Consider the following 27,314-nt stretch of genomic DNA (forward strand, 5'->3'; position numbering starts at 1 on the left):
TCACGTTCTAATTAATGAATCTTTTTATCCCATTTTTTTTTTTATTACAACCTATTTCAGGTCCATCGAAAAAAAAGTATGCTTGTATTATTGTAAGCTTATGCCAGGTCTGTTTAAAGATTGATGGCTATTTTGATATAGGTTACTGCTTGAGTGTACTTGAAAGAAGATCTTGTTGACATAAATAATTATATGTTCGTGATTAGACTAAAGCCACCCAAAGGGGGACAGAACTCTGGATACCCATCCCAGCCTGAAAACAAAACTCAAATTAAAAATAAAATCCTGGCAACTTCATTGCAATATATGTGCCATCACATTTATAAAATATACTGACATGCAAAAGAAAAACAATTTTTTCAAGGATATTGATTTGTTAAAAATCAATTTTGTTTCCATCAAAATAATATTACCATCAGAATTGGCATTTTTTTCATCTATCTGTTATGTATTCCAGTAAAGCATGAATTGCCCTTGCATACATATATGTGGCCAGTTGGTACGGTAAAAATAAGTGTTTTTGAATTGATGATGATAGGAAAAGAAAAAGTCATTCGCTAGATCAGTGTTATTTCCTATCATTATTGTTTACGAGGCTGTTCAGTAGCCTCTTTGCTGGAAATCCTGACACTTCACTGTGAAATGTGTGATTGACAAAATGAAATTGAGTAAAAGAGATGGAACTTTATCGTTGACTAGTTATCATTATCTTGAATTAATTAAAATATAAAAAATGACAGAAAAAACGTTTGCTACTTTTCTTTTGTTTTGGTATACTAGTATATACGGTCATGTAAATAGGGGCCATTCAAATATTATGTAATGTCCGTTTTGTCAACATGAGCACCCTCCCCCAGTAACACTAGACCATACACCATATTACTTATCGCTCAGAGCCCTATTCCGGGAAACAATCTCATCACCAAAAGTATTTATAAGCATCTCCTCAATTTATAATCGTTATATTGTGTGCATATTGTTAAGTCTAGCTGTCACTGTGACAGTGTTTATGGGAAGCCCCCTGAAACAAAGTACATGGAAAATACTACACGAGTGGCTGTTAAAATCTTACGTGGTTATTTTACCACATACAAACAAGAAAAAAGTAAGTTGAATAAGTTTCTAAACTTCTAAAAGAGTATCTAATGGACACATATGTAGTATTCTACTTAATACATATCTTAAATAAATTCAAACATCTTTTCTAACTAAAACTTATTTACGGCCTTAACATGTTAACTTAAACCTCACAGACAAATCAGTTCCATGTTAACTTGTAATGCTTTTTCACTGGATAGTATGGCAGTGCAGACCATAGGATTTCAAATTTCATGGAAAACACTTTTTCAGTTCCACGCCTTTTATCTCTGCATAAGAAAAGTTCCGTGAACATGAAAATGTAAAAAATGTACCTAGCAGGAAGGGTCAACAGATTTTAATATGCGATTAAAAACAATACAAACAAAGTGTACTTGTTATATATTTATTTTGATAGTCACAAATGACAAATTTTTATGTGTATCACCAAAAAACATTTAGCAACAACCATTTGACACAGCAACTAACAAATATTTGTAAGATTTTTTTAAAGCAGAAGGGGGGAAAAAAGAAGAAGAGAGAAATAAATAAAAGTAGTACTGTTTTCATCTAGATAATCCTTCTAGTTTTTAAAACTAAAATTAGAGAGGGATCGATTCAATGTTAAAATGTTGCCAAAAGTAAAATGTTCAAAAACCAAAACCAAAATTATCAACTGATCTGCAAAAGTTACGCCAACTTAAAACTCTCGTTTCAATGAAACCAAATGGTAGATATATGGCCAAGCAAAACACAGTGGTCAGAATGTGTCATTACAGTTACGATGCATTTAAAATTCTGCAGTTGATGGATGCTGATTGTGTTGCACATTTACATGGATATACATAATGCTGAACTAAAACCCGATTCAGACCGGAATGGTTGCACGCTAGGCTACTTCTATGCTAAAGGACATTTGGTAAGGAGTGTTTTCATTATGCAATTAGTCACACCTACTTGTCAGCCCTATAAAAATCGGAACATACAAGACTGAAATGTTTCTGATTTAGGTGTCCTCACAGTACGATTCAATTGCATGTGACAAGTCTGTGCAACTGGTGGCATAAGGAGAACACCACTTGGACAAAAGCTGGCAGTAACATAATATTGGGATATTCACATTAGTACCTGCCTTTACTTTGCCCATTTTAAACTCAAAATCAGTACACTCCAAATTAAAATGGTATATTTAAAGTTAAATGGAGAGGAAAAAAGCATCTGAAAATGTCCCAGAAAGGCAAGTCAATGTAGTATATTTTTAATTTTTAGATTGCAATCAGACTGCACGAAGAATGCCTTTTTAAACCCTACTTTTGTCAGAAATCACATTGTAAAATGTACACGTCCAAATTTATGAATGGCAATTATTGCACATTTATTTGTAACCAAGTTTTAAATACTAACTTTTACTTTACCACATTTATTACAAAATATGAAATAAGAGCTTTTACAGGAAATTAACATGATAAATTCTGCTCATAGTATTAGCAATGTAGGTTTCTTTGTATTAGAATCCCAATCACAACAAGTATTGCGAGAGTACTGCTGAAGCAACAAATGTACATATCTCCTACAAGGGCCATAACTCTGTAAAAATGGGTAAATCATGAAAGTAAAGCAATATGCATAATTTCATCTATCTTTAGGCATTGGGCGACAAGAAAAATAAATAAATCATATCTCCTAACTTCAAGGGACATAACCGAAAAATTTATACATTGCCATGCAAACTTGATCTATAATATTACATTGTAAAGTCATACATAAAATGTCAGGTCAATATCTGGAAGCATTGGGGCACTGGGGTGGAGGGAAAGGAGAGAGTTCTGTATCTAACAAGTTGAAGGGCCATAACTCCAGGCTTTGTATATATAAAAAAAATCCATAAAAAACCTCCGAAAAACTAAATGGCACAGACAAAAGGATGGAGATGAAACCTATAGTCCCCTCCAGTTGAACCAGTAGAAAACCAACAAATCATGAACATATGCATAATAAAAACATTTACAGATGAACTTATCATGAACAATTTACACACCCACAAAAACTATGGTAAAACGGGAGATCTGTTTAGTGGAATACATTTGAAAGGTCCACAGGAATAACCTATGATGTCACATATCTACCGTAGTAAGCCGATATTTTTTAATTTTAATGTTTACAACTTTGCAATCGTGGATTATTTATACCTAAGAAAGCATAATATACTAACTACATTTAACAGCATATTGCAGATTTTTAGTGTCATTGTGACCATGACATACACAAATGTTATAATACTGACCATCACAGTTAGTCCCTTGGACCCTTCATATATATCCTTATAAACTACACACTAGAAGAAGCTTGTTTGTTTTGTTTAATGACACCACTAGAGCACATTGATTTATTAATCATCGGCTATTGGATGTCAAAACATATGGTGATTCTGACAGAGCGGAAACCTGCTACATTTTACCATTAGTAGCAAGGGATCTTTTATATGCATAATCTCAGACAGGATAGCACATACTACGACCTTTTGATATACCAGTCGTGGTGCACTGGCTGTGACAAGAAATAGCCCAGTGGGCCCACCGACGGGGATCGATCCCAGACCGACCGCGCATCAAGAGAGTGCTTTACCACTGGGCTACATCCCACCCCGTACAACACTAGATAATCCACTTTTATTAGTAGCATGCTGAAAATAATATCCATATCCACTGCGATATACATAGCAGAAACATGTATCACCAAATTTATATAAAATGTATAGTTTTGTGTCTTGGCATTTGTTGATGAACGCCAAGAAAAAGGACGATTAACATTACTTCATTCATGATAATTACTCATCCTCAATTACTTAAAAAACAACAACCTGTGGCTGCATACCTTAATGACGAACCTTTTAAGATCCCTTGCTGCTAATCGGAAGTAGCCCATGTAGTGTCGACAGCGGGTTTCCTCTCAAAATTTGTGTGGTCCTTAACCATGTCTGACGCCATATAACCGTAAATAAAATGTGTGGAGTGCGTCGTTAAAGAAAACATTCCTTCTTTTTTTTCTTCAGTAAAAAGCATTTGTGTCATTCTTTCAGTCAACTGTGCTGGTGAAACGACATACCAATATCAGTACAAGTCCTATTCTGGATTTTCTGTCTGCACTTTTTAAGAAATGCTAAATAATTTTGTGTGTACAAAGAAATATTAAAATCATATCTTAATTTAAAGCTACAAATGGTCATGGTTTTGACATGAATGAATAATCAGGGATGTTGTTTTTAACAAAAGATTATTCACTTACACTTAATCACATCTAATGTAAAAGCGACACATGAAAATTTTTTTGACATGACTGAATGAATATTAAATGTTTGTGTTTAACAAAGGTTTATCTACTTACACTTTAATTATATCTAATAGAAAGCTACACATTATCATGTTTTTGAAATGAGATAATAAATATTAACATATGTTTTTAACAAAAGTTTATCTAATGTAAAGTTACAGAGATTTGTTTTGACATGATTGAATATTTGATATGAATAATGACATAATATACTACTGTACGTTAACTACTACTCGAAATAATTTTTATTCTAATACAAGTGTATACCATATTCTATTAACATGTACCAAAATGACAGCAATGTCAGCACAAAGAACCTATTCATTACAATTATTTGGGAAAGTAATTATCTACCAATTCCTTTGTACCAAGAGAAAGTACCTTTTTTTTTCTTCTGTTGTGCAGTTATTTTATACAAAAATTAGAACCATTAATTCTGGTCATATGTATGTGCGTATCATTAAAAATACACGGGTAGTGGTGTAAGATGCTACATATCAGTCACATCCCAGCAGTGAGTAATTAAATTTGTCATGCAAGTGGAAATAACTTCAATATATGCACCAAGGCTTGTTGCCAGGTCATCCCCCCTCCCCAGGAACCTTGTATCATACACATGTACAGGGCTTGAACTTAACGACAGCAATTGCCATCATTAAGATATAAACTGCTGTAGGTAGAAATCATCACCAACGACACTTTTGTGCTGTCGGAAAACTGATAAAATGTGTACATCTGGTGTACATTATCTGCCAGTATTTAACATTTGTACATTTGAAATGTATTTACATACAGCAAAATAACCTTTCAGTCATGTGTATTTGCTGAAAATGTCACTTTTTAGAAAAACAATCACAGAGGCAGTCTCAAAATTGCCATCATGGGCCGTTTCACCCATGGCAATTCTTTATTAAAATTGCTGTGGCAGACAAATTCTTAAGTTCGAGCCCTGCATGTATATCTTAAATTTTGACAGCTACACATCTCCTGGTACTCAGTTAAATAGCTCCATGAACATGTATACACTACCGGGGTAACTGTAATAATAAAAATAATAATTAAAAAACAAACAGAAACATATCTAAAATGTTTCCCCAATGTTATTAATAATGCCTATTGAAAAACAATGTCATGACAGTTAATTTTAAACAAATATTTCAAACAATCATGATGATTAACAGAAGAAAATACTCAAATATTTTTAACAGATTCTGTTCAAAATATATATAATTATCCATTTTTTAAACGAAAACTCAAAATGACATCCTCAACAAGGTGATCTCATCCACACTGGATCACAGATTGAATCCACATTGTGTTGTAGGTCAATCATTCACACTGTCTGCAATAACATTAACAACATATGCAAGTCTCATCAACAACGTGACATGAACATTTTGTAAACACATGTTTTTGGTGTAAACAAGGTTGTTCACAATTTTATCTTTACAAAAATCTCATTTTGAGGATATTGAAATTGAACTAGAATTCACTTGAAGAAGCTAGTCCACAAGACTGTTAATAAGATGGGTAATACGACCCATACTGTGATCCATAGTTAGCGTAATTTGAACTAGAATTCACTTGAAGAAGCTAGTCCACAAGACTGTTAATAAGATGGGTAATACGACCCATACTGTGATCCATAGTTAGCGTAATTTGAACTAGAATTCACTTGAAGAAGCTAGTCCACAAGACTGTTAATAAGATGGGTAATACGACCCATACTGTGATCCATAGTTAGCGTAATTTGAACTAGAATTCACTTGAAGAAGCTAGTCCACAAGACTGTTAATAAGATGGGTAATACGACCCATACTGTGATCCATAGTTAGCGTAATTTGAACTAGAATTCACTTGAAGAAGCTAGTCCACAAGACTGTTAATAAGATGGGTAATACGACCCATACTGTGATCCATAGTTAGCGTAATTTGAACTAGAATTCATTTGAAGAAGCTAGTCCACAAGACTGTTAATAAGATGGGTAATACGACCCATACTGTGATCCATAGTTAGCGTAATTTGAACTAGAATTCACTTGAAGAAGCTAGTCCACAAGACTGTTAATAAGATGGGTAATACGACCCATACTGTGATCCATAGTTAGCGTAATTTGAACTAGAATTCACTTGAAGAAGCTAGTCCACAAGACTGTTAATAAGATGGGTAATACGACCCATACTGTGATCCATAGTTAGCGTAATTTGAACTAGAATTCACTTGAAGAAGCTAGTCCACAAGACTGTTAATAAGATGGGTAATACGACCCATACTGTGATCCATAGTTAGCGTAATTTGAACTAGAATTCACTTGAAGAAGCTAGTCCACAAGACTGTTAATAAGATGGGTAATACGACCCATACTGTGATCCATAGTTAGCGTAATTTGAATGATAGGGATAGCTGCTGCTTGGGTTAGGCTGGAAAAAAAAAAGAGAGAAAAGAATTAAATAGAAATGTTAATCAATAAAACAGCTATATCTAGTTTTTAAAACAAGATGTTTGTGGATTTAAATGTCTTGTCTACCATAAACTGGTTTAGAGTTGTTGTTTTTTTAATTTTCATAATGCATGAAGTAAAACACAAAATTTTTATTATTAAAAAAAAAGCCCAACTATACATTGTGAAATAAACATCCACAAGTACAACAATGACCCAAGTTCAATGGATCCAAAACATATGGTTTGAGTAAGAAATGGTACTAAATGCAAAACTTAGAGCTAAACAGTACAGTTGATGCTACCAATGGAAAAATAGCATCCATATCTAACCTTTCGATGTTGACAAAAACACACACCATAACACAAAATATATTGCCATTACCCCCCCCCCCCCCCCCCCCCCCCCCAATTTTTTTTTAATATATATCACTTGATAATCCAAATGAAAATAACTTACAGGGTAATAATAGTTGTATGCATGGTTTGTGTCTGGTGTGGATGTAGAGCTTAAGTGTGATGTCGAGTCTCCACTTCCATTAATTGTTTCAGTCTTCTGCTTCTTATCTGGAGGCTGTGAAGAATCATCTCTAGAAGATAAAACATATCCGGTTAAAGGCTAGAAGATAAAACATATCCGGTTAAAAGCTAGAAGATAAAACATATCCGGTTAAAAGCTAGACGATAAAACATTTCCTGTTACAAGCTGCAAACCAAAGTACATACGCATTAAAAATAAATCAGTCAGTTGAATTTTCTTTCTGTGATGCACTGTAAAATATTATTTCTAATCGAAGAAGGAAGGAAGGAAATGTTTTATTTAACGACGCACTCAACACATATGTATGGTTATATGGCGTCAGACATATGGTTAAGGACCACACAGATATTGAGAGAGGAAACCCACTGTCACCACTTCATGGGCTACTCTTCAATTGGCAGCAAGGGATCTTTTATATGCACCATCCCATAGACAGGATAGCACATACTACGGCCTTTGGTGTACCAGTCGTGGTGCACTGGCTGGAGTGAGAAATAGCCCAAGGGGCCCACTGACGGGGATCGATCCTAGACCGACCGCACATCAAGCGAGCACTGTACCACTGGCCTACGTCCCGCCCCTTCTAATCTAAGAAGTCATCATATTTGAAAATTCTTGCAGTGCTTTTAAATTTGTATATCTAGAGTTTATTTTTTTAGAGACACCAACCCTCACCCCAAAGATGAAAGTTTAAGTGTGGAATAGTGCACAAAATATCACTCTCCTTAAAACTTATAAATGATAGCTTGTCTAGGATACTTCTAAATTACAAGTTATTTTTGTTTCAAGGTAGATAACAATATCTACTGACAGCCATACACAAAAAATATATTAAAGCTGTTGGTGTATATTTGTGTTTTGGATTGACATGCAATGTTATCGGATGAGGAAACAAGACTGCAACTTTAAGACCATAGCTATATGCGTGTTCAAATGTGTATAAAAATTAAATCATTCTGAACCATGCTGCATGCACTGGGTCTTTCACTTCTTTTTCAAATAATCATGAATATGATGTTTGTATGAATGAATTATTTTTTACTGATCACTAACAATTTCTGAGAAAATAGAGCCAACATGAAAAATGCACAGGCAAATCTAAATGTATAAACTTAACTATAAATTTAACCCCAAAAATCTTAAAGGAAACATGTCACGAGACCATATTATAGCTCATTTTAAAAGCAAAATGATATAAAAATAATATACAAATAAGTTTATAACAATAAAATATGCGTAGTTAACTTAAAATGAAGAAATTATGCCAAACAGTATCAAAGTACGATTTATGCATATTTATTCGTGAGCGTTCGGAAAAAAAGGGAAGTGACGTCAGAGCCGCTGTACTCTTCCATTGTTGTTAACTGTTTATATATTGAGTAAGGGGCTTACGATCTTTTCAGTCCAGCAGTGCCGTACTGCGCGGCCTTTGGGTGTAAAAATGAACAGTTTAAACGATCCGGATTATCTTTTTACGGTTTTTCAAAGGATTGTATCCGAAGAAAGACGAGTGTATTTTATCGCAATCTAATTAAAATTAGCTCCACTATTACATGTGGATCTAACACCAGACAGTTGGAGCTCATGTCCACCAATCAAAACCTTAATTGCAGAATCCTGCCAGTGATTTAAAAATAATTTTAAAACATTCCGAATTATCCTGAGGGTATACGACATGTTTCGTGTGAATTACGAATGCCTTAAAACATGTTTTATTTTATAAAATAAATAATTTGTAATGTAAAACTGAAGACTGATTTAGTTAGGTTTTTTTTTTATAAATAAATAAATAAATAGTTTTTAATGTAAAATTGAAGACTGATAACCCACCCCGTATGTATTGGTATGGTTCGCTGTACTGCGGCCACTAAAATAGACTCGCCCGATATTTTTTGAATTTGTATGCTCCCAAATAACGTTATAAAAGGTGAAGTGTGATTGGTCAATATTTAAATTATTATTTACAGACGAAATGTTACCTGGACATTGGGGACTACGCAGTGTTGTTACGTTTTAAGTGCAAGTGCAAGTGCAAGTGCGGTTTTGATTGGTGGACATAAGCTCCAACTGGCTGGTGTTAGATCCACATGTAATAGCTAATTTTAATTAGATTGATTTTATTGCAAAACAAAAGATTGGACACCAACACCGCATAGTACTTTGGTGTCAGCCTATTTTAGTATTTACAGCCCGGAGCCCGAACGATACCCAGAGACAAAAACAGTACTCGGTTGCGAATGCCGAGGTGTACATTGTATATATTTGGCACAAAGATACACCTCAGCATGATGTATTTATATATGTTAAAACAAAAATGTATATATTTTTTTTTTATTTTTTTTAAAAGAAGAGATTTTTCATGTTAGGCCTACATAACCAAATCTGTATTCACCGTCCGAAGAAGGAAACGTCAATAATTAAATAAATATGGCATATACAAACATAGGATTTTGCATGAGGATACATCTCAGTACAATGTATTTAAATATGTTTTTTTTTTTTTAAATAATGATTTTAATCTTCGGGCGGAGTACGTCACAAAAACGTTCCTCATCGCCCGAAGCCCCAAAGTAACACAAAGTTCAATACAAAATAAACCACTACTGTCGGTGTCGAAATAACTATTATGTTTCATCCACGGGCTGACTTGAGAATTGGAGTGTTGTTTTAGTTAATTGGTCCTTTCTTTCCTTGGCCTGCACATGTGATTCCTGACTGGCAGGTGTATGTTGCAGGGTATCGACCCGGTAAGTGATTACCACTGTCTAGACATACGTACAAAATACTTGCCAGTTTTTTAAGATCACAGGGTATTGTGGCATAACCTGTCGCGACTATAGTACAATGTTAATGGACATTATCAGCCGCCCTGCTTCATAACTGTAAATAATGCTGTAAAACTCTTGATTAAGTAGACTTTACCATCTAAAATTACAAAACTGACCAATTACGTAGTACCAAAGAAAAGAAAATTATCACATGGGTATTGTGAGTGGTCGTTTTTACTCTAACGCACCCTACCAATAGGCCTAATAATATGCCGCTTTTTTTTTGGAGAGAAAAATACTATAACCCCATTTCGTTCTATTGATGCAAATTGAAATATATTTAGTTAAAAAGTTGATTATACTCTCAAGTCATTTATGTTGTTTTACAAGTCAATTGAACTTTAATGAAAGTGAAGCGCCTTGTAAATTAGAGTGTTTGTTTACACTGTGCATACAGATTTCATTATGTACATGAAAAATGCGATATTTTCTAAATAAAAATAAAATAAAAAAAAGTTTGTCCTACATTTATATTTTTAATATATTTAAATACATCATTAGCATCCGAGTTTTGGTTTTGTCTCTGGATTACTTTCGGGCTCCGGGCTGTAAATTGGTCGACCGGTCTGGTCTGGCACCATCAGTTTCTCCACCCTCCGACTCCCTATCCGTTTTTTCTTCAATATCACTGTTGTAAGTAAATGTGTGTCTTTCTTCATTTACTAACAGCTCAAATTGATACGGCGAAACGTTTTGCTAACGAACACTCATTGTTTTGGTAAGCTGTGCAAGTCTTAAGATTCTTTTTGAGTGGTACGGACTAATGCTTTTAAGTGTAAAAGGCTTCAGATCAAGCAACGCGTCTCTGACATCACGGACCTCGTGATTGCCCTGCTCATTAAAGATCGTCAATTACCGCTAAGAGCTCGTATCTGGGGTTTTTTTTAATGGAGATATTTTAAGTAATTAATTTTTAAATAATTTTTTTTTTTAGGTGATTCATTTTATAATTAATTGTACATGGTTGGTGCCAAATATAGGTCACGTGACATGTTTCCTTTAAAACACAATAAGATAGTCAGTTTGCTTACAACTGGTCGGGATGCTTCTTCTTGCGATCTGTATTTAAATCTTTGACTAGTTTTTGATGTTCGTCGTATGCTTCAGTGATTCTACAAAAGAAAAGCATCAAAAAATTTTAACAGCTGCATCTTTGCAGATAAATTTATATTGCTTTTATTACAAAAAATGTTCCTGCTACAAGCAGCGATAATGAAGATCAGTAATTTTGTTTTAAATAAACATATAAAAAGCTTTCCAAAAATGCATTGAATTAAAGACTACAGTAAACGGTTTGCCAGAAGTTAAAGGTGTCAATCATGGTAATTTTAGTTATTTATCTACAGTGAGCAAAGAAACCTACTATTATCATCAGACTTTTTATTTTTACTAGCAGCCATCAATCTTTTACACTTTTTCACAGACAGATTAGCACATAGCAGTCATCGACTAAGATGCAGTCACAAATTCTTTAAACCAATATATTTAAAACAGTCAATAGTATTAGGAATCTCAAGGCTTATGCAAATATCAAACACTATTGTCCTACAAATTTAAACATGCTGACCTTTTGATATCTGTACCAAAGTCTTCCAAAAATTCCATTCTCCGCTGTGAAACTTTGACCTTAAAATCCAGCTGAACATCATTCTGGATGACTCGATCAAATACTTCCAGTGTTCGGTCAACATCTACAGGCTGAGTCTGATACTCAAGATCTATTAACTGTAGAAACAGTTTTTCATTTCTCTGAAATTAAATACACATCAAATATCACTGTTGCTTTACACCACAAATTACTATATGTATATTATTTATTATATTTAAATAATTCCAATCTGTAAATAACACTTTTGTTATAAATGCTTGAATTGATCCAAATAATAGGTGACCTAAAAAAAAGAAGACAATAACTCCATGGACCTCAATTCTGGACTACTTTCAGATGTTTTCTTTACTGTTTAAAACTAATAAAATAACTGTCTACATTACATCAGTAAATTATATTTTTTTTATTAAAATAACGTACACTTTTTCTTTTTAAAAATTATTTCTAGTAAAAATGTAACAATTACCGTCATGCATGAAAACAATGTATGAACAGCATAGCAGTTCTGAAAACAATATTTTCTTGAATGTCAAACATGATTGCATTCAATTGTTACATACTGCAATATTTCAATATAATTTGTAAAAATATTTTTATTCTGAACATAATTATATTATAAAAAATTCTTTTTACATACCTTGTCTCTTTCAAGTGCTTCTGTCAGAATACATCTTGCTTTTTGAGAGTTACCTTTAATCTGAAAACAAAAACAGTCATATAATAAAGTGTAAAATGTAGATTTCACTTTGGTAGCATGAGGGCCATGCTAGTAATGGATTTAAAAATACAATAAAATATTCAGATTCATGAACTAGTTTGTTATGTTCAGGGATGTGAGAGGGGCTGGAACAAAAAAGCTTATTGTGGCTGGGGTCCAGGGGCCGCTGGGAAAATTGTTGTTTGCAACCCCTGGAACTGCCAAAAATTGCATTCAATGCCAACAATCTAAACTGGTTATAACTTATAATATAAGGCATACATCATAAACGTGAAACCATGAAAACATGCAAATGAACCTTGTGTGGTCAACAGTATTGAACATGTTTTAATTTTTTTGGGTGTTTTTTTTAGACGAAATGGAAAAGCACATTTCCACGTAGCTCATATCCCTGTACGTTTGTATCTCTCAAGTGCCTTAAAAAATGTTACAGTAGTCATGGTACATATAAATACATAACCAAAATGTACTAATAAGGATACCAATGTTAACCAAAATGGGTATCACATCTTTAGTGACATTCTAGGTTTACTGTATTAAATTTTAACTTTATATACTTTATATACCTCCCAGAACTGGATTGTTCAAGCAGGACTATTCAAGTCTTACCTTTAGAAGATATCTAGCGAATTTGATGGAATAAAATGATTTGACTGATGGAGATGTAGACTGGTTAATATAATCTTGGAAGAGTTTTTCAACATCAGTGTCGTTGCCTTGGCGCCGCTCTAGACTGATCCTTCGCATTGCCACCATCACAAGTCCGGGGACATTCTTATCTATGTTGATCAGTACTTGACGAGTAGCTTGGTAATTTTCTGTATAATAAAAAATAATTATTTAAATCATGCTATTTATGTTTTGAATATGGCTGATGGATACAATATTTCACAAGAATTAAAAAGAACAGGGATGAGTTTCATGAATATTTAATCTAACCTTGGTCAATTTGGTACTCTCCCCACCCCCAATGTCTGACTACTCTAACAGTCGATTGGCTAGAATTGTCCATATACCCAGGGTATCTTCTCCCAGTTACGTGATACAAGTCCGAGGTCAGGATAGTGTAAGAAAAGAAATCACATTAGTAAAATGTTAAAGAATCTTAATATATATATTTTTTAATATTAATTATTTTAACAATTTTTAAAAAAGAAACTGATTAAAATGTATTGGCAGCTTTTTGTAATTTTAAAAGGCAGAAAGAAATCAGAAATCTAAGCTCAAGAATATAAAATTAAGCCAAATGTAAGATCCTTATTTCCTTGACCCAACAATATTTAAAGAATACTTTTCAAATACATATGCTTGTTGTTTTTTTATAACAAGAAAGCTGAATATAAATTTTTAAAATTCAAAAGAATTTTTAAGAGTATAATTGATTTTTAACGAATAAGATGCCATTACTGTACACACGTTGTCTTTCTTCAAAAGCTGCCCATGCCATGTGTATGTACGGTTTCTTTGGTAAGTGAATCTCACAAGCTCGTCGGTAGACATTCTGAACACCTTCTATACTGTGCTGCTCCAAATACTTTGCATACTGAAAACAAAAATAATTAAACATCATCTTTCAAAACACATTAGTGCTGAATTAATAACCGTATGATAAAAAAATTTCCCACTTTTCTTATTACAACCCAATACATGAAATGGATATAAATTACAGAACAGGATTTAAATTATTTTAGTTAATGAATTCAAAAATAAAATAAAATTAGGTTCAAGATTTAGTTTTTATGGCTGAAATGTTGTTCTGTGATATATTAACTAAGTAAAATAGTTTAAGATCGTTTTAGAACTGCTAAATAAAATCTGAAAAACATAATTATTGTTGCAATGAATTTACAGCTGACAAATATTTTCTTATAGCAGCAGAGCTAATATTACACGCAAACCGTAGTTCTATTCAAGTGTTCCGCCACTACAATTCTTTTTTAAATAGTGTTCCCTATTAACAGTAGACAAATGTTGTGATTGAATGAACAACTATTGCGATTGACTCAAGGATTACCTTCATCCAGAAATCTTCATAGAGTGCACATGCAATCATACATCTTTCAAACAGTACCACAACTCTCTCGTGTGATCCATGTTCTATTTCAAAATCTAGGTACTCTCGCCAATTCTTAAGCTGAGCTCTTTCCAATGGTTTTACGTGAAAGTATGGTCTTCTAACCTGAAAAAAAATGTCACAGTAACTTTTTAAACTCTGAAATAATATGTATTTCCAATCATTAGCATCTCAAACAATTCCATTGAAAATTCACATTCCTCCCATATAGCACATCAACAGATAGTAAATACTATAAACCATTCAGTTCTACATACTAATGCAAATGGACGACTGTCATCTTACATTTTGAATATTTAAATATATGAAAGATATTAATTAAATGTTGCAATGAACATGTTTAACAAGTTCTATAAACTTCAGTATTTTATTACCTACTAGAAACTAGTAAACTAAACTTTTTACTTACTGCTTCTTCAAATGCCCATCTTCTGCTGACTTCATTTTCATTTCTTTTAAACATAGCTTCTCTGATATCTATTATTTTAACACGCAGCTTTCTTGATTCTACGTCATCACTCTAGCATGTACAAAAAAGATTATAAGTACCAAATCTCATATAATTTTTAATGCAAAATATAACAATATTTTGCTACAAATGACTAATTTACTATTAAATATTTTCAACACATAAAACAAAATAATTACAACATAAATTATTACCATGTACTATGGAAATTACACAACATAATTTTCCAATTTTGTTAAATTATATAAAATTAAAGGGACATGCCCTAGTTACGGCTAGTTGTTAACCATTACGGCGTTGTTTTTCGCTATTAAACCCATTTTTTCACAAATAAAATTGCACTCTACATTTTATTATTTAGAATACACATTTCCATTCACCTGAAGTGCTTTTTGGTAATCCTGGTAATCCTGATGTTTGTAAAACCACGAAATGCTTTTTTTGTATTTCTTAACACAGGCGTGCACTTGAGAAAAAACCGTTAAGCAAGCGAGGTCCAATCTATTTTTAGAGCGAATCTTCGTGTGTAAACATCACAGACGTTGGTATACCACATGACCGTTATCATTTTTGGTTAGGTTTGTTTTCTCGTGCACGGTTCGCGCAATCAACATCAGATTAGTTGTCGTTTGCTTGTTGTTCATTTGTGAGATTTTTCTTCACAGTTCGTGAACATTTTCAGTAACAATAAAGTTCAGACAAGTGTGTGTCTCAATACAAAACGTTACAAACCCTTAAAACCAATAATTTTGCTAAGTCTTATGATATCTGGAGAGGGGATACAACCAGGACAGAACAGTTGGAACATGTCCAGGAGAGGTGAAAAGAACGTACCCCAAGTCTGTGCGCACTCTGTGATATTTGTCGTGACGTAGGCATTGTTGTGCTTCGAGCGACATCTACCGGTGACATCAGAATACTAACTTTCAAAATTATTTCAAGCAATTGGGACATGGGGATTCCCATGGTATTTATCGATACAAAACCTGCCTTTTCACTCCATTTGATACAAACGTGATCTAAGTGTTTTACAGGTTTGTAGATTAACCAAATTATAATTTATTTTCGCTGGATGGAACTAGGGTGTGCAGCTTTAATAAAATCATCATTCACTGCATAAAAATGCAAGCAATTTTACTTTATTCTTGAGCAATAATCACCATGGTTGCAGTCAAAACAAAGAAATCAGCAGCTAATATATGGTTAGAAACAAATTACCTTTTATATACTTTCAAAAGGCCTTCGACAGATGTCTAGTCACAACTACGCCAATTTAAGACTAAAGCAGGCAGACTGAACTGGCACAATGTAGCTGGAGTACCCTTTGTATGAATTCTATATTACAGAGGCTTCAAATTAAAGCTTCATACACACCATGCCACCATCGTAGCCGAGACCAGGGGGAGCATCAACACCTGGGGGTGAATCAGTTCCAGGTGGTCCCTCCGTTGCCAGCTCATCACCGTCTTGAGCATCTTTCACAACCTCTTGTCTCAATTTTAAAAACTCATCCAGTGACAAGATTTCTTTAGGGTGGTGATCCTCAACATGTTTTTTGAAGCTAAAATAGACAAACGTTATATTTCACATTTAATATCTCTTCATTAACCAAGCTTAACTGATTGCAAGCCATTTCAAAAAGCCATTTTTAAATGCTGGAATGAGAAATAGCCCAATGGGTCACCGACTGGGATTGATCCTATACAGACTTTACCACAGGGTTATGTCACACACCTCTGTAGTTTAAAAATCTGGCTTATTAAGTTATGTTGTTACACTCTAGTAACATGTATTTCATTCACTAATAGTAATGTATCATTGCAAGATAACTGAAAACAAATTGTGCTCCAGTTTCAATCCTGCATTAGGATCATTTATTTTGGCAACTTAGTTTAGTCAAAACACTAATTGTTAGTGTTAACTTGCAAGTGTTGCCAATGAAACGTAAAATTTAATAATGTTTAAGTAAATCAAAATTACACCCTACAGCATTATTGCCAATTCATGAAAAACCCTAGAATGAAAACCAGAAAACTGTATTATGACCTGTTACTATTCAAGCCCAAAAAACATATTACATACAATAAAATGTCATGCACCTTTATAAATCACCATGAAAACAGAAGACATTGATTTGAGCTTAATTATTTTAATTGTTCGACTAAATGGTGCAGATTTTACAGAAATAGGTAACTCTGACATCATGAGACCATTGGCTTGCAACAAGATTAAGAATGCAAAATGACTATATATGTGTAGTGCTAACTTTGGTCACTGACAGTGCCCCATTTAACCCTTTACATCTTTGAATATATGATGTGCTACCCCTGCAATTGCCCACATTGTTTTGCTGTGGGCTATATTCACCCCCCCCCCCCCCCCCCCCCCCCACCACACATGGCATGTTTTTAGCTGTGGACATTTTCTTAATTGCAAGGGTTGGATATCACCATAATGAACAGAATAACATTGGTGTATGTTTGTTAATGACAATGGTGTAATTGTAGTAAAGACAGTTAATTTAATGAGCTCTGACTATCTTAAAATATGAGATCTCCAGTTATGCAACATATCACTGATTGTCTCATTAAGCACAATGTAAAATACTTTACTTGTCAAAATGGTGACTATACAACTGTGTTGGTATACACAGAAGCCGGTCATACAACTTGGTGACTGCTTTATAGTTATTCCTCACAGTTTCCCAGGAAATGTAAGAGTCCCATAACTTGTCTGACCTGAAGTCTGTGCCTGCAGCAGCAATAGCTTGCTCATACAATCTAGAAATACCAAAAAATATTTAATTAAATAAACAGTGTCTTGATATAAGGGCAATATTGAGCACACTGCCATTTTTCTAACATTTTACCTCAGGCGTATCATACAATATTGTTTGTTTCCGGTTACCCGAACGATCCCAAATCCTGCCAACCCTAAATTTTTTGTTGTATGTCCATTTTTTTTTTTTAATATAACAAAGATTTCCACTAAAATATTCCAAAACTATCACAAGCAATAATTTGGTGTTGTTATAAATCAAATCATTCTATAGTAATTTTGTTTACGAGCCACCGAATTGTTTTCTTCTAACAACTGACTGATGGACATACTTCCCTTCAAATCGAAAGGCAAATTTGGTAACTTTCATGAGATATCGGGCAAAGAGTTCAGACTGTTAGACAATTGTCTTCACGAAAATATGTGACAAACTGGCCGTGTTGAAATTTAGGGACCTTATAAGCCAGGGGAGGTGGTGTTTACTGATACTGATGAAGTTTACTGCTAAATCAAATGGTTAAATATGTCAGTAAAATCTCAATTCGTTTCATTATTTTTTGTAAGTGGTCACTGGGAATTTCGCTAGTTTTCCCTAAAAAAGTTATACGTGGACTTGAAAAAAGTGATGTATTTCAGCCACCTTGAATGACATGTAATTTTCTCTAATATCCTTTAAATGCTGACAGAAATCTGTCGTGAATATATATATATATATTTTTTACTTTGACATTATATTATGCAGTTGTCTCTGCATATTGAAATAGATAGCAATGTTATGAGATTTAATAGTAAACCAAATGTGTGACGCAAAATAACAGTTCTTCATATCTTACTTTTATCTCAGAATTGTTTTTTAATTGGCCACCTAAAATATTTTAACAGTGCGCCTCCCACTAGCCACTTCTTTGAAAAGATGCTGCTTTAACTCCAGCTGGCTCCAGTGTTATTATATACTGATTCTGTGACTGCTATTCAAAATTTATTTGTGTCAATATTTGCAAGGTTCACTCAAAATCCCAGAGAACGCAATTATTCACATGGCGTTTATGAGGGTAGTGATTTATCACCCGCCTAATATTTTTTAAATGTGAAGGACTGCAATAACCATAAATATATTAATACTAGTGCTACGCCAAAACAAAAAGAAAAACTTGCTTTCTTGTCTTATCTTCCACATCTTCACTTGAACTGAACTCAGTTATATAAAAATTGATGTAATGTAACCACAGATCAACACTTAAAGGAATTCCTTTAAGACCTCTTTCAAAAATCTGAAAAAATATATAGAACAAAATAGTTATTAAAAACAGTTCAAGGATTTTTAAAACACAAGCGCTGGAGTATAGGTATGCACGGAATATTGTGACAAAGCGAGCGATCGGTATCGGCATTCACAGTACGACTGGTTAATTACCATATGTCAATCCATTGTAATACGATGTTGCACGTTCTTCTCACCACATCTTCAGCAGCCTCAACTTTCCCCTGGTTCAAAAGCAATATTTCCCTAAGATTTTATCAACTTTTGTAACCAGTTTCTCCCCTACCTTGAAGGCAGATGGAGTGGAATATTGGTCTGCAAAGAAAAATATGGCATAAAGCAAAATGCATCTCAATTTATAATCAGTCCCCATTCCCACCACTGGGCACCTCAAACTTTCCTTTATTTTAGGAATTAAAAATATTTTTTTTTTTAAATTGTTTAAAAATGTTTTACTTGTGTGGGTTTTTGTTTCTTCAGATTAATTTGAAAAAAGATTTAAAACAAAAATCCCGATAAATTAAAACAAATATTAATAAAGCGATGTGAACCATGCAAGTTTACAAAATTATAATTAGAAAATTAGAACTAAATGAAACCAACTTTGTACTGTATTTGACTGTGCCCTCAATAATAAAAAGTGGTTATTTTTTGGGTTTTTTAATGACACCACTAGAGTGTACTGTTAATTTGTCATCAGCTATTGGATGTAACATTTGGTAATTCAGACAGTCTTGGAGAACACCCACTACATTTTCATGACACATTAGCAGGAAGGAATCCTTTATATACTTTCCCAGACAGGACAGTATGCAACATGGCCTTTGATACATCAGCATGGGTCACTTGTTGAAACAGAAATAAAACCAGAGAATAGGTCCACCAAGGGGGTTTGATCTTATGACTCGAGCATCTCTATCATCCGAGCTTAATCCCACCACCCCCATCTTATCAAGGAACTGAAAAAAATAAGGGCTAAGTACCATATAGGCTGAAGAGCCTGGTATGGCATGGTTCACAAATAACACTCAAAATCAGGGATACAGCATGTGGCTAGGCTGTTTTGAACGTTTTGTTTTTAAATACCCATGGAATTTTTATATTTTTTATTGTCACTGATTGCATTAAAACAATCCAATTAGATTTACATTTTGGCCTTTTAATAAATAATTTAAAATATATCTAATATGAAAAGTTTAGAGCCAAAATGTTTTTCCAAAAATGATTGAAGGAAAATACTTTTGTCTTCTTCATCCTGAAGTGTATACTATGAACACAAAACCCTTGGTGAAAAAAAGGTAACCAAGACAATTATTACAAACATATGGAAAGCAAATTAATACAAATCATTAACACAAGAGAAATGATTACAGGTTAAAAAGACTATATCAACTGACCTAAAGCACAAATCACACATACAAGAAACTACCAAACAAAAATGAAAACGGGGATAAAAATGACATTTGAAAAACAGTAGTCTTGAAAAGTTTTGAGCCACAATGAGCTTTTAATTAATTAGCAAAAGCAGGGGCAGTTTTTTGATAGTGCTAAAACCCCAAACTCCCCCAAAACCTTGATTAATTTTTTTTATTTCCATAGAAAATAATCAGGTTTGTACTAATAAAAGAAATAAATAAAACATAATTTTCATTATTAGGGTTAGAAATGGAAAAGGGAAATGTTTACTCCTGTCCAATACATGTGTATATTAGTTTTAAAAAGAAACAAGATAATTGAAACAAGATAAAGAGGCCATTACAGTTTGTGACTGTTATCTATAAGATTTTGAACGTGCATTGTCATTACTTCTAAAAACTAAAAATTCAATTTGAAGGTTGCAAGATGCAATTTGTAAAAAAATTCTTTCAACTGAAAATATTTTTATCTCTAAAGACATGATTCAATTGTATAACTACAGTTCTTATGTTTTACAATTACAATATAGGTTACAGTATTTGTTTGAATAAAAAATATAATTTTACCTTTGTTGCCAGGTGTTTTCGAAAGACCTTGTCTGCAGAAGAACATAATTGTTAGATACGTTTTTTTTTTTATTATTATTGTTTTTATCAATGTACATCGTCTTCGCGTAGAACATCTGTTGGTTTATTTTAAGCGCGTACACAAACACGATAACGCGGCACACCATATACTGTGCAATAATATACTTAAAGTGGTACATATTTACCTCCAGTGACTTATCCAGATTTCCATGTTTTTTCTCCATGTCACTGTACTTCTTCCAGTATCCATAACAATATGGATAATGACAGAAGAAAGAATTGTAAGCTTCTTCGGCTCCTGTCAAGTCATTCTGAAAATATACAAAAATACCACTACCAGAAAAATAAACAATATTTTTTAGCTTAGGACTAATTTGTTATCAACTACATTACATAATATATTAATAACACAACAATCAGGATATTCCTAACAAAACTCCCCACACACAGGTTTGTACTACTGAAAGTGTAAGGCTAAGAAAAGTAGGCAGCTATATACGGTATACAATTGCTTTTAATTGTGTTGGTCAATGTCTATTTTCAAAAATTGCATTTACAATTTACATGTAGCTTGGTTACCTCTTGTTCTACAAACTGAAGCAGGTATGTCCAACCAGTGAAATCAGTCGGATTTTCTTTCACAGCCTTCCAGTACTTTTCTAATTCCGATTCTTTCTCCTTTTTTATCTCTTCTTTTTTCAAATCTTTTTCAATTTCAAGATCTGCAAAAGAAAACATACACATGATAATCATGGTGTGCAGACAAATGCTCATAAGACAAAACCTCACAACACTAATGGAACAGTAGCCGGAGGCTGTCTTCAATTTTAAAAAAATGTTTTTGATGAAGAAAAAAAAGCCAATGCTCTGTGTGATGTGTTAGGTCCCCGTCGGTGCTCCGATCCCATTGGATACTGGCCCTCTACCTCTAACAATCCTGCACAAAACTAAAGATATAGCTGGCATGGGCAAGGATGCTAATTTTGAAGGCTGTTATCATGATTCAGCCCTGCCTACCTTTTTTTTAAACCTAAGGACTGGTGGAGGCCTATCTTGTTACACCATAGATGGAGAGCTATACACTTATAATATAGACATGAATGGGAAAATAGACAATACATCTTTATAAACCAGTGTTTTATTGCAGAAGGAGCTCAATTTTAAAGTATAAAAGTCACTTGAATACAATTATCCACTCAATTGTGAGGTACTAAGCCAATAAAAATACAGACAATCTCCTTTTTTCCAAAAAAGGAGAACTGTCAAATAAACCCAGGAGGAAATAAAGGAGAATCATGAAATAAAGGAGACGTGGACACACTGCAATGTTATCGATTCATTCGATGAAGATGGAAATAAGATGAACAGAAAAATGTTATCCCATACTTAAAATGCCGGGAATGTCAGACCGATATTGCCAGTTCAAAAAACGGAACATAAAAGATGAGTCAGTTTTGGTGGGGTTTTTTTTACCAGATACTGAGGGGCAAAATAAAGGGTAGATCTTTCCACAAAGTCGACCAACACCAAACGATATACAGTAACCATGTTTTCCCTTTTTTTTTTGAAGGGTCGGCTGGGGTGTCGCACGACCACCATCCTTTAATTTTCACCCAGCAAGAACACTGAGCGTTATTAGTCCTGTCAAGTCCCTATAAAGTTACCTGGTGGTCATTCCAGAAAGGAATGGTGGACCGGGGTACAATGTGTCTGACACGTAGTGGTGTAGGGTTACACTACGGCACTACTGCAAATGCGGTCATGCCCCCTATGTTTGCCGTAAAGCCTTCTCAATTTCACCCCTACCATAGGGGAGATTCGGGTAATTGTGGACACTCTGGCTTCTGCTGTATTTGCCACATGGAAACAGAACACTACACGATAACGCCTATCTAAAATTTAAATGAACTTGATTGGCTGTTTTTCCTCTCTATATATCACAATCAGCCATTGGGTAGATTCTATTTTGTTACCGTAAATTATAATAAAGTACGAATGGTAAGAGGATGCAAAATGCAGACATATGCTGGCGAAATGCATACATGTTCAATGGATACAATTTTCCTTTAATCCACAGCATTTTAAACAGTTAGTTTGTTACAAAATATAAATAATTAAACTAGTAAATCTGCAAAATTATCTTTTATCATTTTATGAAGAAATAAACCAAGTAAAACAGTAATTATATACAATTAGGTTAAAGTTATTTTCCAAACCCAAGTTTTTGTCTCTTGTGTCATTCAAACCGCATTGATCCAAATGTTGCGATTTTAAACACAATTGAAATGAAATAAAAATGAGTTTATTATTATATGAATTTTTTATTTATTTAGAATAGATCATCCCTGCAGTATGTTGTCTGCAATTAAACTACTGCGGTTATGTAGTCGTTCAACTGCGGACGAGTTTATTCTGTTAATTTTATTAAACAATTATTATTGTTAATACGATTGTTTTTAGGTTTTTTTAAATTAAGTTATGTATTATATTATAAAAGATTCTTAAAATACACAAATGTATTCTCTCATTCTGAAATGTTTTACTCGAAATTTGGTAGACATCTCCAGTGAAAACGTTCGAAGAAATAAATTATATCACGTGACTGATGCCAATGTGCATATGATGTAAGATACTATTTTTGTGAACGTTGTTTGGTTTTGTTTTTAAAGTGACACCGGGATAAAAATAGAAACATGGATTTTCAAGAACTATCTGTAGTCTCATTACAATTTGCAGACAATAAAATGAAATGTTTAATGTACGAAAAGGAATGTAACGGCAGTACAGTCGAGATTGTCCGCAATTACCCAAATCTCCCCTACCCTTCTTGCCTTCAATGCCCCTCTTTAATTGTAGTTGGTCTTAATGTTATTATTCAAGTTGACAAGCCACTCAGATGAGTTAGTGTGTTTTGTGTGGGGGGTGGGGTAATTCATTTGGAGCCTGGCGATCTCGCCCTGTGTCGATCTCGCCCTGGCGAGTTCGCCAGGACTTATTTTCATCGTTTGGCTAAGTTATCATACATATTAGACTTGCTAGAAGACATATATTACAACATATATTATAGTATATATCTACTGTCATTATCAGCATGTTTTTGTGCCAAAACTACAGGGTTATACCACTTATACTACTATTTTTGTGTTGGGACACGCTGTGGCGAGATCGCCATATTTACTTCCGTGTTGCATGTCTGTTTAGCGAAGTCGCCAGTACATTATAACTCAACAATATTCAAGTTACAAGCAGTTTAATGTTTACTTCATTAAGTAAATACATGTGCAGTAGTCATGTTTTGATTTTCTTGTTGTAAAATGTAATACATTGGTAGTTTACACTTCTGACGATTTCACTTGCAAGCCAGGGCGAGATCGCCAGGATTTTTCTTGTTTAAGTTTACATTTTAACGATTATTTGATATATACTAAATACTAAAGTATGCACTGAACCGACGAGGTACATTTATGATACATTATACCGGAGACACCAAGCGGGAGCAAGCACGGAGAAGTCTGGCTGCACTTCCCTCACCACGTTCGTACTCCTCCCAATACTTGAATGTCTTAGCCTGCACGTTAACTGAATAAAACAGCAGTGTAATTAATAGAACAAGGCATGTTTTGTGAGTTCCGTTATGACAGTGAATACTGTGCACACTGTAATCAGGGGTAATGGTGAACAGGTAATGTCAATCAAGATTAATCAAGTAATGATGGCATTAATTCAATAAATTTTGAACGGTTATCAGTAACAGCACTTCCATGTGTAATTACCATTCACATTAATTACCACTGTTTAGTTTCAACCAAAGGATGTACTCACTCACAGTAACATACAATTTAATTGTGAATGCTGTACAATTATTTATTTACTGTAATGAAATAAACGAATATGCATCACTCAATAAAATCATAGTGATTTGGCACAGCTTGTTGAAGTGGAATGGACAGAACTAATAATTACGAATATATCACATTATACAAGAAAACAAACAAGTAAGTACTGTTTATGTATTTATTATTAAAAAATTGCACATTACACAATAAAAACAAAACAATAAATGAATGTTGTCTTGTTCATATATTTATTATACCAAATTGAACATCAAAGTGTGCACTTATGACAAATAGTTGCGTAGTAACGTGTGACAACTTTACCCAACATAAAAATGCTACACTGAGAAAATCCTGGCGATCTCGCCACAGCCTGAAAATGTGAAATAATAAGAAATGTAAACTTAAAAAATGTTACATTACATGATGAAAACAAACCATAAATGTGTACTTTACGTGTATTTATTATAATAAACTGTAAACTTAAACAAGAAAAATCCTGGTGATCTCGCCCCGGCTTGCAAGTGAAATCGTCAGAAAAATCCTGGCGATCTCGCCCCGGCTTGCAAGTGAAATCGTCAGAAATGTAAACTACCAATGTATTACATTTTACAACAAGAAAATCAAAACATGACTACTGCACATGTATTTACTTAATGAAGTAAACATAAAACTGCTTGTAACTTGAATATTGTTGAGTTATAATGTACTGGCGACTTCGCTAAACAGACATGCAACGCGGAAGTAAATATGGCGATCTCGCCACAGCGTGTCCCAACACAAAAATAGTAGTATAAGTGGTATAACCCTGTAGTTTTGGCACAAAAACATGCTGATAATGACAGTAGATATATACTATAATATATGTTGTAATATATGTCTTCTAGCAAGTCTAATATGTATGATAACTTCGCCTAACGATGAAAATAAGTCCTGGCGAACTCACCCGGGGCGAACTCACCCGGGGCGAGATCGACACGGGGCGAGATCGACATACTTCATTCATTTGGGAGCCAGTTTACCTGCTTCCATTATGTCGTAATAAGTGACATGTCATTGAAGGAAAAACAAGAAAAAAACGGTCGGACTTTCCTTTGGCACTGTCACGTATATCGAACATTATAAATACTTATCATAGAGTTAGGGTTAGGGTTAGTGTCAGTGCCATAGGAAAGTCCTTCCCAAATCTACAAGAATTTTAAGAAATAGTATATTATAACAACATTTTCAATAATCGGTCAATGTTACATCCAATGAACGGTCAATGTTACAACGTCAATAAATATTAGTCTGCGACTGCTGTGCAGACAAAACAGACGGTGAAAAATAAATGCATAATGATGAACGCTAACAAAAATATACGGATGACAGCAAAGTTATCTCACTTAAGATAAAGCAAGACTATACTATTTAAAATTTTCTATTATCCTAGTATCTCGATTACCCAGATTGATTTTCAGCTTTTCGTCATTTGTTTCAGACGATTTTTTGGAGTCATTCGCCATCTTGATATTTACATTAATGATCCCACTTTTTAATTTATTTTTATTTTCCAGCTCTAAATAATTTGGACAAGGGACATAACTTGCCACAAAATATATTCTTTAAGAAAATGTCTGAGCATTTCCGTCAGATTTCGGCTCTTTTCGTTAGACAGTACGGAACATACAAGTACCATTTTTAAAGCGCCTATCACCACTATGTTGTTCACTAAAAGAAATGTTTTATTTAATGACGCACTCAACACATTTTATTGACGGTTATATGGCGTCAGACGTATGGTTAAGGACCACACATATTTTGAGAGGAAACCCGCTGTCGCCACTACATGGGCTACTCTTCCGAGTAGCAGCAAGGGATCTTTTATTTGCGCTTCCCACAGGCAGGATAGCACAAACCATGGCCTTTGTTGAACCAGTTATGGATCACTGGTCGGTGCAAGTGGTTTACACCTACTCATTGAGCCTTGCGGAGCACTCACTCAGGGTTTGGAGTCGGTATCTGGATTAAAAATCCCATGCCTCGACTGGGATCCGAACCCAGTACCTACCAGCCTGTAGACCGATGGCCTGCCACGACGCCACCGAGGTCGGTATGTTGTTCACTAATGCAAAACACAAACACAACTCCACTTTTAATAAATTTGTGCGCCTTCAGCATAGACGTAGAAAATATAGACTTGACGTTATATAACTGTACTAGACCTTTTTTTTAAAATGTACGTTAAATGTTATTGCTGGATTACCAGACTGTATTTGCATGAACATGAAAATACAGTTACCGTACAGTACACTGCGGCGATCGACGTTTTACACACGTGTCGCTTGGGGGTGGGGTGTAACAAACTTCTAAA

The 27,314-nt window shown here is 34.0% G+C and overlaps 1 protein-coding gene across 3 annotated transcripts; it reads right to left on the reverse strand.

The window, feature by feature from the left end:
- Positions 1 to 4,629: 4,629 nt before the first annotated feature.
- LOC121371179 (pre-mRNA-processing factor 39-like) lies at positions 4,630 to 26,499 on the reverse strand. Of its 3 annotated transcripts, XM_041496883.1 has the most exons (15): positions 26,406 to 26,499; positions 21,708 to 21,850; positions 21,314 to 21,439; positions 19,020 to 19,135; positions 17,699 to 17,866; positions 16,461 to 16,647; positions 15,027 to 15,137; positions 14,558 to 14,722; positions 13,960 to 14,086; positions 13,153 to 13,361; positions 12,463 to 12,522; positions 11,784 to 11,965; positions 11,248 to 11,328; positions 7,308 to 7,437; positions 4,630 to 6,828 (listed from the first exon to the last, which is right to left on the reverse strand). In XM_041496883.1, exons 1-15 carry the CDS (start codon positions 26,464 to 26,466, stop codon positions 6,745 to 6,747), a joined length of 1,950 nt encoding a protein of 649 aa, XP_041352817.1. In that variant the 5' UTR covers positions 26,467 to 26,499; the 3' UTR covers positions 4,630 to 6,744. The 3 variants fall into 3 exon arrangements, with proteins under 3 accessions (XP_041352817.1, XP_041352819.1, XP_041352818.1); XM_041496885.1 differs by lacking the exons at positions 21,708 to 21,850; positions 26,406 to 26,499 and adding an exon at positions 19,279 to 19,440 and having other exon boundaries at positions 21,314 to 21,436; XM_041496884.1 differs by lacking the exons at positions 21,708 to 21,850; positions 26,406 to 26,499 and adding an exon at positions 19,279 to 21,139 and having other exon boundaries at positions 21,314 to 21,423.
- Positions 26,500 to 27,314: the final 815 nt, after the last annotated feature.

Source organism: Gigantopelta aegis, chromosome 4, assembly GCF_016097555.1.
Source record: "Gigantopelta aegis isolate Gae_Host chromosome 4, Gae_host_genome, whole genome shotgun sequence".
NCBI lineage: Eukaryota > Metazoa > Mollusca > Gastropoda > Neomphalida > Peltospiridae > Gigantopelta > Gigantopelta aegis.

Coding starts and splice junctions, on each gene's coding strand:
- LOC121371179 (XM_041496883.1), bottom strand. CDS start 26,466: ATGGCGAATGACTCCAAAAAATCGTCTGAAACAAATGACGAAAAGCTG. Junction 19,136..21,313: donor ATCTGGATAAGTCACTGGAG/GTAAATATGTAC, acceptor ATATTTTTTCAG/ATTTTTGAAAGAGGTCTTAA. Junction 14,087..14,557: donor ATGAAGATTTCTGGATGAAG/GTAATCCTTGAG, acceptor TTTTGTTTTCAG/TATGCAAAGTATTTGGAGCA.